Source organism: Schistocerca cancellata, chromosome 9 (genome assembly GCF_023864275.1).
Source record: "Schistocerca cancellata isolate TAMUIC-IGC-003103 chromosome 9, iqSchCanc2.1, whole genome shotgun sequence".
Taxonomy (NCBI): domain Eukaryota; kingdom Metazoa; phylum Arthropoda; class Insecta; order Orthoptera; family Acrididae; genus Schistocerca; species Schistocerca cancellata.
In genome coordinates, this window is record NC_064634.1 from 96,823,712 (window position 1) to 96,835,800 (window position 12,089).

Below are 12,089 nucleotides of genomic sequence, written 5' to 3' on the forward strand. Positions count from 1 at the left end.
TTACACATCTATGGTGTCCAGTGTAGTCCTGGATACAATATAACAATAAACCAATCACAGCAGATGTTCACAGTAAAGTTCTTCCTACAATCCCTCACAATTACAAACTATTTACATACTAACCCCTTTGCTGCTATGACGTGCTGAGTGCTGCTTTGCTGAGGCTGAACTGCTTGACAAACTCTGCTACCTGTGCTGAGAAATGGCTTGCCAACCACTATGAAATACTTATCAACTGATTTTAATAGAACTATTTAGTGAAAAGAAATCTGATTTGCGCATATCTCACAAGTTATCTTCGCTGACAGTGAGAGGTCAGTGGAAGATCCGCATAAACATGTCAACAGTGCTTCAGGAAAAGCCAGGGGCCTCATTTCAACGTGCCCACAGCTCCTGGGAGGCAGCGGAGTATGACAAGTTAACTCCTAGAAGGGTTAAAACAACACTGAATTTCTTTAGAGGTAAAAATTTTTCAGATGGAAAAATGTTTTATTTCTGCAAATTTCAATAGAAAAACATTTAACATCAAAATCTTGGTACATTCATAGACATTTACACCTCTTTATTAAATACTGACACAACAATAGAAGTTTGTATAATCTGCATACATACACTTCTATTCACAGCCACACACTCATATGTCTCTCTTAGTGAAATTCTTATACCACTCGCCTAACCTCAAAAAATCGTTTCAGGTAATAGATCTGTCCCACAGTCATAGCAACTAGAACCATGGCTTCAAAGAAAGACCACATGACCACTCTCGAATTTGTACTCTCATTAATTTTTCGATGGATTCTATCTCTCATTTCAATGTATTCTTGTTCATGCTTTACTCCAGTAAGTGTTGTAGATAGTTCTTTTATCATGTCCTGTAACTTGTTGTGATCATCTGCAAAATAAAAAGCCAAGGTTAATTGTTCTGCCATAAAGAGAGAATATAACAAACATAAGTACACACTTCTTATCAGTGACAGATATGACATGAAATGTGTTTGAGGTGCTATAGTTCATTTCCTGAACAGAACAACTTGTGAAATGCCATCTAAAGCCTTTTTTTTTTTTCCCCAACACTATGTGACTAGGAAGAAATATTTCATTTGTCCACTATACATTAAATTAGGAAATGTCTCACGAGCTATTAATAAAAATTCTCTCTCAATAAAATTTCACAACCCGCCTCCGTGACCAAGGTTACTAACACACACTCGTACGGTGGCACTCGACCCAGAAGTAAGCTGGGTCGAACCCTGGTGGGGTAAAAATTTTCACTGCCAGTATCTGGCTGGCAAGTGGAGGAGAGGTGGTGGCGTAAAGACTTGGTGCCAATGCCCTGAGTGAAATACCAAACACACAAATATACATATATTTAATATTGCAAATAACATTGTAACGGCACAAGTTGCAAATACACAAACAAACAAACAAACAAATAAAAATCCACTCCAATATTACTTACAGAAATCATTACAACAAAGTAAACTCTTTGTTCATTTTTATCTAATACACTGGCAGTTGGTAAGTACTTTCTGTAATTTAATTCCTGGAATATCTAATAGTGACAATTGTTTCTAATGAGTCTGTAAAAATGAATTCTGTGTTCTGAAGCACAAGTATAGCATGGAACATAACACGTTATCTACTAGGCAATTTTGGATGGAATTAACATACATGCATCACAAATGTGTTTTACAGAGGCAACAAAAATGATTACACACTCAAAATTATTTTCAGAATAAAAATTGGGGCATCTCTAGGATGGATAATGTGCACAATGATAACTTAAGACAGTAAATGGGGGAAAAGGGACAGTTAGCCACTGACATATAATACTTAATTTGGTATGGGCATCTCAAGAGAAAGAATAAAAGCAAATATTCGAAAAGAGAATGGGAATGATTCCCCACATCCCAGAGACAGAGAGACAATAAGTTGTCATGGAAATATTTGTGATGTAATGATCGCAAGAAGACTCATTAATCTCAATAGCCACAAAAATCATATAAGCAACTTCGAAATCACTCATTTGACAAGAATGTAATTTGGTGTGACAGCTTCTGCCTACCTTTACAAAATTGTTAACGTACATTATGCGCAAATATTTAGCATCCTTTCATTACAGCAACGAATTTTCTAAAATTCATTTACCATTAATACATACTGTAAGCAATGCCAAGATACTGCTTGGTACCGTTTTCTTCATCTCAACAAGACAGAGAGAAATCAAACATTGGAAAATCCAGGATGGAATATAACAATATTACGAGAAGGAAAACTGCTACTCACTATATAGCAGCAATGCTGGGTTGCAGATAGGCACCACAAAAAGACTCTCACAATTATAGCTTTTGGCCATTAAGACCTTCATCGACAATACACACACACACACACACACACACACACACACACACACACACACACGTGCAACTCATGCACACAACTGCAGTCTCAGCAACTGAAACCACACTGTCAGCAGTAGCACCAGTGCACGATGGGAGTGGCGACTGGCTGGAGGTAAGGACGAGGCTGGAGCACGGAGGGGAAGGAATAGTATGGTGGGGGTGGTGGACAGCGAAGTGCTGCACATTAAACTGAGGGCAGGGGAGGGGGGCAGGGGCGAAGCAGCTGAAAAGGAGAGAAATAAAAAGACTGGGTGGAATGGGAACAGGGAAGGAGCTGGATGGGTGAGGACAGTGACTAATGAAGGTTGAGGCCAGGAGGGTTACTAGAACGTAGGATGTATTGCAGCGGAAGTTCCCACCTGCTGGTGTTGGTGGGAAGGATCCATATAGCACATGCTGTGAAGCAGGAGCTCAATCTCCAGAATCGGACATTGTGTCAGGTAATATTTTCTGCTCGTATCTTCCCGCCAGTGTTATGTCACTAATTCAAGTGCTAGGGCAGAGGAATGTTTGTGCAAAATCTGCTAAGTTCAGATTGCAATGTCAAAGAGTTCCAATGCAATTTTGGACCTCTGTGAAACATGCAATATTGTACAGGGCCTGGAGAAAAGTATGGCATAAACTGGTTGAAGAAGCCAAGATGGAAAGTAATTAAATGATAATGAGTCGACAACTGATCACCCTGAAGTCGCACAAGTGACAAATTCTGCATCCAATACTGAACTGCGTGTCTCTTCAGCAGAAGTAGTTGACAAATGGATTGTTCTTGACAGAAATTTAGCTATTAAAGAAGGGCAGACTGACAATGTGGTATTACAAAGTATTTTCAACCCACAGGAGGCACCAGAAATTGGGAGTGATGAAGAAGAAATGCCTACAATTCACACCTCTTGGCCTGAGGCTTCAGAAACATTAAACACTTTCGTGAAATTCGCTGAAAGAAGCCAACAATACAACACCCCTGAATTTTTGAAACTGCACATCAGACAATATTACTTTTATACAACTGAGCTCAATCCAAGAAATAAGTTGGCATTTCTACAATGTTCCAGAGTCGAGAAGAAAACTCTATCTAAACTATCAGTGTCCATGCCCTTGACAATGTCAGATGTCTGTACTATTTCTAAGGACAGTGATTCTAATCAGAGTGGACCACATTTATGGTAACAATTTTTAATAATTAGCTTGCTCTTGATCTTTTCAAATCAACGGTGCTTATTTTACTTCATAAGTGGCACACAAAAATTATTTACGTATACTGACAACATTATGAAAAGGAAAGGTGCTACTCACCACATAGTGGAGATACTGAGTCACAGATAGAACAACAAAATAACTGACAAACAAAGCTTTAGCCCAAACACATCTTCATCAGAAAACACACACACACACACACACACACACACACACACACACACACACACAGAGAGACAGACAGAAGTTGAAAAAGGACACCTGCTTCAACAAGAATTGTTGAGGCACTTCAGAAATACATAGCAATGTATTAATTTCTAAAGCAAAATCTGCAGCAAAAGTTCAGTTTCATTGTTCCAAGATAGTAGATCAAGAGACTTTAGTCTCGCGCGCGCGCGTGTGTGTGTGTGTGTGGTTTTTTTTTTCTGTCTGTCCTGATGAAGGCCTGTTTAGCATTCTTTTTGTTGTGCCGATCTGTGACTCAGCATCTCCAATACACAGTGAGTAGCAACTTTCCTTTTAATAATATTGTCATTATACCATCCTAAACTTTCCACTGTTTTATGTAAACTGAACATATCTAAATCTCTGAGCCTTGAACTCATTTAATGGAACACTACAGTACTCAAATTTTAATTCAATTTTGTTTTTACACAAAAGTAATACATACTTGTAATTTTTATACTGTAATCTCTACTGTTATATTTAATAAATAACCAATACTTGTTTTTGTAGATTAAAACAATAGATTTCGCTTATACCCCTTTTTTACACAAAGTTTCTAAAAATTACCTTAATAATCCAGCATATATTTGATGATCCAGCACTGTCGAATCCCAAAATGTGCCGGATTATCAAGGTCCAACTGTTTTATGTTCCAGAATCAAATGCTTGATTGCTTTTTTATTTAATTGAAACATTGTACTTTTTATTTTATATATGAAATAAGTGCAACATTGAAGCTTACGTTCATAATCAAAAACTAGTATCTGAACACTGTTCACATATATTACTTGCATTTTTGACCGTTCTTGAGGCAGGTGTTTGGCCTAGTGCTGACAATATATTTTTTGAATGAAATTTTCACTCTGCAGCAGAGTGTGGCCCAATATGAAACTTCATGGTTGGTTGGTTTAAAAGGGGGGAGGGGGGGAGGGACCAAAATGCAAGGTCACTGATCCCTTGTTCCCAGTAGAACAATTACCCAAGGGAAAGAAGAAAACAAAGAAGGCATACGGCACAATAACAGGAGAGAGGAAGAACCAGAAGAATGACAGGAAGACAACAAACACTACAATGGACAAAACAGGACAGAAAACCAGAGAGAGACTAAAGAAACAGGGAGAAGAGATTAAAAACAAGAAAGCAGGTTACCATGAGTGGCTGACCATGAGAATAAAAAAGGAGAAGCCAGCCACTCTGCAACACATTAAAACCTTCACCCTAAAAGCCCTAGGGTGGAGGACACAGAGAGACGAATAACATGCGCTAAAACTCAAATCAAATGATAAAACCTACCCTCATGAATAAAACATAAAACTAAAGCTGCTGTTGAGGCATTGTCACCCAACACTGAAGGTAGGATGCTGGGAAAGTTAAAAGTCCCCCCCAGAGTGGCTAAAAGTGGACGACTGTCATTTGGGAGCCACAGCGACACTGAGGTGGGGCCTCGCGACGGAGGAGGTAACCATGTGTGAGCTGCGTATAGCCAATTCAGAGCCAACAAAGGACAACTAATTCCCTGGGAGAAGCCCGCAGGGACGATCTCCACACATTCGCAGTCTCCTTATTGACACACAGTTTGTTGTGCATACTGTTATGCCACACCGTCTCCCAAAGCTGAAAAACCTTGTGGCGTAAGACAGAACGCAGGTCAGTTTCAGAGATGCCCATCTCTGGGAGTGGTTTCATCATAGCCTGTTAGGCCAGAGTGTCAGCAAGTTCGTCGCCTGGGTTTCCAACGTGTCCTGCGGACCACACAAACACCACTGAACGAGTGGACTGTTGTAGGGCAGATATGGACTCCTGAGTGTTCGCTGCTAAAGGATGGCAAGGATAGCACTGGTCAATGGCTGGTAAGCTGCTCAGGGAGTCAGAACACAGAAGAAATGACCCACCAGAACAGGAGCAGATGTACTGAAGTGCACGAGATACGGCCACAAGCTCTGCAGTGAATACACTGCAGCCAGCAGGCAAGGAATGCTGTTCAATATGGCCTCTGTAGACATAGGCGAAGCCAACATTACCATCAGCCATCGATGTAAACAACTTCAGAGCGCCTGAACACTTCAAGAAACAAGCGGAAGTGACAGCGGAGAGCGATGGGGTTAACGGAGTCCTCAGGGCAAGGTGCAGACGAAGCTTCAGCCGAGGTGTACACCATGGAGATGTACGTGAATTGACCTCAAGTAGAGGTGGTAATGGGACAGACTCCATTTCGGAGAGAAGGGATCGCACACAAACTGCAATCGTGAGCCCTGACGTGGGTTGCCGATGCGGGAGATGAACTGCCGTGGGTGGGAAGAAGAGCTGGTAGTTCGGATGCTCAGGAGAACTACGAATGTGTGCAACATAACTGGCAAGCAGTTGTGCACACCGGATCCGCAATGGCGGGACTCCGGCCTCCACCAGGACACCGGTCACCGGATTAATTCTACATGCTCCCGTCACTAGGCAAACGCCACAGTGGTGCAATGGGTCGGGTAAAGGCAACGCTGAGGGTGCCGCCGAACCACGAACCAGACTCCAAAAGTCAAGGCGAGATTGAACAAGGGCTCTGTGCTACAGCAACGTAGAGCGATCTGCACCCCAGTTAGTGTTGCTCGGTCAGTGGAGAGCACTGAGATGCTGCCAGCACTCTCGCTTAAGCTGACGAAGCTGAGGTAGCCAAGTCAATCGGGCGTCAAAAAGCAGTCCCAAGAATCAATACGTCTCCACTACAGTGAGTGAATCGTCATTAAGACAAAGTTCAGGTTCCGGATGAATGGTACGATGCCGACAGAAGTGCATGACAAACGACTTCGCGGCTGAAAACTGGAAGCCATGGGCTAGAGCCCATGACTGCGCCTTATGAACAGCTCCCTGTATGTGCCGCTCAGCAACACCAGTACTGGAGGAGCAATACGAAATGCAGAAGTCATCCGCATACAGAGAAGGGAAGACCGATGGCCCTACAGCTGCTGCTAGGCCGTTAATGGCCATTCAAAATAGAGATATGCTCAATACGGAGCCCTACGGAATGCCATTCTCCTAAATACGGGGGGAACTATGGGAGGCACCAACACTGACATGGAAAGTACGGAGCGACAGGAAGTTTTGAATAAGGATCGGGAGCAGGCCCCAGAGACCACACTCATACAATGTGGCAAGGATATGATGTCACCAGGTCGTATTGTAAGCTTTACGTAAGTCAAAAAAGATGGCAAAGGAAAAGGCTGTTCGGATGGCAGACTTGAGGGACACAAGACTATCAGTGATAGAGCGACCATGGCAGAAGCTGCCCTGACATGGAGCCAGTAGGCCACGTGACTCCAGGACCCAACCCAACCGCCAACACACCATACGTTCCAGCAGCTTACAGAGAACGTTGGTGAGGCTGATGGGCCAATAGCTATCCACATCAAGCGGGTTTTGACCAGGTCTGAGCACCGGAATGATGGTGCTCTCATTGCAATGGAAAAATGCCATCACACCAGATCCGGTTGAAGATGAGGAGGAGATGTCGCTTGTAGTCAGACAAGAGTTGTTTAATCATCTGCCTGTGGATCCGATCCGGCCCAGGAGCTGTGTCGGGGCAATGTGCAAGGGCACTGAGGAGCTCACACTCTGTAAATGTGGCGTTATGGGGTTCACTGTGGCATGTAGTGAAAGAGGACTTTCCTTTCCATCCAGCATTTGAGGGTGCAAAAGGCTGGGGGATAATTCTCTGATGCAGAGGCTCGAGCAAAGTGCTCAACAATCGCGTTTGCGTCGGTAGAGAGAACAACATTGATGTTAATGCCAGGGACACCTGTCGGTCTGGTACCCAAAAGATGTCTGACCTACGTCCAGACTTGGGAAGGTGATGTATGGCACTCAATGGTCGACACATACTTCTCCCAACACCCCTGTTTCAGTCATTTTATAAGCAGGCGAACGCAGGCACAGAACTGCTTAAAGGCTGTTAGGTGCTCTAGGGAAGGTGCCACTTATGTCGCTGTAGAGCTCGCTGATGCTCTTTAATTGCCTCAGTGACTTCCAGTGACCACCAAGGGACTGTCTTTCACCGGGGGCGCCCTGGAAAACATGGGATCGCGTTTTCCGCCGCAGAAATTATTGTTGTAGTGACCCGCTGAATGACAACATCGATGGCACCATGTGGAGGAGATTCACTGGTGACAGCAGAGGTGAAGGTTACCCAGTCTGCCTGCCCATCTGGGTAGGCATCCGTGGGCATGATGCCGGGCGAGTGACAGGAAGATGGGGAAGTAGACACTACCACACAGGTCGTCATGTGCTCTCCAGTAGATAAATTGGAGGAGTCCTGAGCTGCAAATTGGTAAATTAATGGCTGAGTAACTACCATGAGCCACACTGAAATGTGTGGCAGCCCCAGTATTTAGGAGGCAGAAGTCGAGTTAGAACAGTAAATTTTTCACATCTTTGCCATGGCCTGTAAGCCTGTAACAAAGGGTTGTGGGCATTAAAATCTCCCAAAAGTAGAACAGGTTTAGGGAATCAATCAATCACTGCAGCCAATATGTTCAGGGGTACCACACCATCTGCAGGGAGATATACGTTGCAGACAGTTATTTCCTGTGTCGTCCATATACTGACAGCTACAGCTTCAAGAGGAGTGTGAAGGGACACAGGTTCACTACATACCAAGTTCAGTACATAAACACAAACTCCACCTGACACACTATTATATTTGCTGCAGTTCTTGTAATATCCCCTGGAGCTGCGAAGGGCAGGGGTTCGCATTGCCGGGAACCCAGTTTCCTGGAGGGCAATGCAGAAAGCAGGTGTAAAGTTTAACAGTTGCTGTAGCTCAGCCAGGTGGTGGAAAAAACTGCTGCAATTCCACTGGAACATGACATGATCGTGAGACTGGGAAGGCATGAAACACTCAATGAGGCAGTCTACGCATCAGGGTCGCCTACTGCCACTGAATTATTTCCTGAATAGGGTATATCCATTGTGTCTGAGGGTCTGGCGAAATCTAAGTCCTCAGTGGACACCAGAATATTCACCTCATCCTCAGATGAGGGATCACCAATTTAGTATTGGAGGGTAGCGTGGAGGGTAAAAATTATAGGGGGAGACCAAGAGATGAATACACTAAGCAGATTCAGAAGGATGTAGGTTGCAGTAGGTACTGGGAGATGAAGAAGCTTGCACAGGATAGAGTAGCATGGAGAGCTGCATCAAACCAGTCTCAGGACTGAAGACCACAACAACAACCACCTCAGATGCAGAGCTTGTAGGCAGCAGTGGTGTGGGTGCCACCGCACTTCCCTTGGCCTTGGGGGTCTTCTTTCTGGATTTCTCTTACTAATTCTTGGGTTTCTCTGGCTGGCAGGGCTTCAATTATTCAGTCTCCAGGACTGAGGACGATCGTGAAGCCCTACGACCAGCTGCTTGTGGGCACTTCAGCCTCTGGCGTGTGTCACCTTTCCCACTAGCAGAAACCTTGGAAGGGAGTGACCCAAGGGACTCCTTCGTAGCGAGAGGAGCCAAAGAAGACTTACACTTCTCTGGCTGAGAAGTGGGGACTGGTGTCCCCGATGGTTGGGGGGGACAGTGCTCCTGAGGTAAGTGGGGCGGGAGCAACAGGGAGGGAAGTGCTGCCCCCCCCCCCCTCCCCCATCGACAAGAGAGCAGGAGTAGTCTTCCAGCTGACTGGAACTCGCAGAACTGATGGGGCTATACAGCTGTTCTCGTAGCAGCAGCATAAGAGGAGATCATAGCCAAAGGATGTAGACGCTCAAATTTCCTCTTGGCCTCAGAGTAGGTCAGTCGGTCCACAGTCTTGTATTCTACCATTTTCCTTTATCACTGTAAAATGCTGCAGTCTGGTGAGCAAGAGGAACGATGCTCTCTTCAGAACTTGACACAGATGGGAGGCGGGGCACATTGAGTATTGGGATGGGAAGGACGTCCACAATCTCGACATGTGATGCTGGAAGCACAGCGGGAAGACTTCCAGCTCTTAAAGTACTGCATTGGGGGAGGGATATATGGTTTGACATCACAATGGTAGACCATCACCTTCACCTTCTCAGGTAATGTGTCACCCTCAAAGGCCAAGATGAAGGCACCAGCAGAAACCTGATTATCCCTCGGACCCCGATGGAAGCGCCGGACGAAATGAACTACTCGTCGCTCTAAGTTAGCGCACAGCTCATTGTGAGACTGCAAAAGAAGATCCCTGTGAAATATGATACCCTGGACCATATTTAAGTTCTTCTGAGGCATGGTGGTAACGGACAAATCCCCAAGCTTGTCACCAGCAAATAATGCCTGTGACTCAGCAGAGGATGCTGTTTTTATCAAGACTGGCACTCAACGTATTTTGGACAAACCCTGTGCCTCCCCAAACTTGTCCTCTACATGCTCTACAAAAACTGAGGCTTCTTAGAGACAAAGGAGTCCCCATCAGCTTTCGTACATACATGGTACCGGGGCGAATGAGGTTCACTGCCATCCTTAGCCTGGCATTCCTTCCATGGTGTGGTCAGAAGGGAAACAATTTAGGATCATACTTCCTTGCATTGTACTGAGACTTGGAACACTCAGAGACTGCTGGCGTTTGATCACCAGCAAGTGATGAATGGTACACTTCATCGTGATGACATGGTACGCTTCATCGCGCGTCATCCGCCCTGATGCCACCCACTACGACCAGGGGCCCTCCCCAGCCACAACAAAGGCCACCTAGCAGGATGGCCAGGTACATGGTTGCCCCACCACAACAGACTGGATGTGAGGTGCAAAGAGGTGCAAAGAATTCCACGGTCATCGTCGGCGCAGAAAACGACACTGCATAGTGGGTGGAGGAGAACGCACCCAGGAAGGTGTCCTCACTCAAGAGATTCGAGGATGAGCGGAACTGCAATGCCATGACGAGAAAGCGGGCTAAAGATCTCCATGTACGATGGACACAATGCACCATGTAAGGCACCCTTCCCCAATTGGCTCGCTCTTCGGGAAAATTCTGAAAAATGGAGGGGACCATCATAAAGGCTGAAAGGTGTGAACTTCCTGGCATTTGCAGGCAGGTGCTCTGCAGACTGTGCCACCCAAGAATGACTCACAATCCATCCTACCCAAGATTGACGCACAACCCATCCTCACAGCTTTACTTCCACCACACCTCAGATCCTACCTTCCAAACTTCACAGAAGCTCTTCTGCGAAACTTGCAAGACTAGCACTCCTCGATCAAAGAATGCAAAGTCAAGTCTTAGCCACACCCTGGAGAATGTTTCCAGAATTAAATTTTCATCAGCAGCTAAGTGCGCGCTGATATGAAACTTCTATCAGGTTAAAACGGTGTGCCGGATCAAGACTCAAACTCGGGACCTCTGCCTTTCACAGGCAACTGCTTTACCGACTGAGCCAACCAAGCACCTTTTTAATATATGTTTATTTCAATTTTGTTTCAGTTTATACTTCTGTTTTTAAATATTTTTTAAGTATTTACATCTATGTCTAAACTGCAAAAACCACCTTACAGTGTAACAGAGGGTACTGTGTGCATCAATGTCACTCATCTGACTATCCTGTCTGCAAGAAGAACCATTTTTGGCAAGCCTCCATGTGAGCTCATATACTTCTAGTTATACCTTCATGATCTTTTCATGAGAAATACACAGAAGAAAGGAATAAATTGGTCAACTCTTCTATGAAAATTTGTTCTCGGAACTCTTAACACTAAACCACACCGTGTAACAGAACACCTCTCTTACAGCGACTCCTACTCGTGTTGAACGTCCATCTCCATGACACGTTTGTGCCTATTAAATGACTCAGTTCAATCTGGTACATCCCAGACTGACGACCAATATTCAAGCACTGGTCGAACACAGGTTTTATAAGCTGTCTCCTTTGTGAGTGGTCGATGGTTTCTGAGGATTCTTCCAATGATCCTCAGACTAGCACCTGCATATCTTCAATTAATTTAAGTGGTTGTTCCACTTTAAATCAATTGCGCAATATTTTACAGATGTGATTGCTTCCTGTGATTGGTCTGCAATTGGCACTCTGATTATTTATGCACAATATACGACTCTTTTTTATGTTGAGGGTTACCTGCCAATCACTGCACCAAGCACTGATCCTCCCTAGGTCTCCCTTCATCCTGCAAGAAATTTCTTATGTTACGGCTTTTCTGTATACAATGGCATCATCTGCTAAGAGCTTCACAGAACTCCCAACATTGTCCATTAGGTCAATTATATTTACAAGTCAATTATACACTGAAGCACCAAAGAAATTATTAGAGGCATGTTTA

At 44.5% G+C, this 12,089-nt stretch overlaps 1 protein-coding gene across 1 annotated transcript in view; it reads right to left on the minus strand.

Moving 5' to 3' along the window:
- Window positions 1–466: 466 nt before the first annotated feature.
- Window positions 467–12,089, minus strand: part of LOC126101606 (transmembrane emp24 domain-containing protein 2) — a 40,298-nt gene continuing 28,675 nt past the window's right edge. Inside the window, exon 3 of the mRNA XM_049912285.1 lies at window positions 467–892. Within this exon, the coding sequence (XP_049768242.1) occupies window positions 660–892 (233 nt within the window). The 3' untranslated portion in view covers window positions 467–659. The remainder of the gene's footprint in view (window positions 893–12,089) is intronic.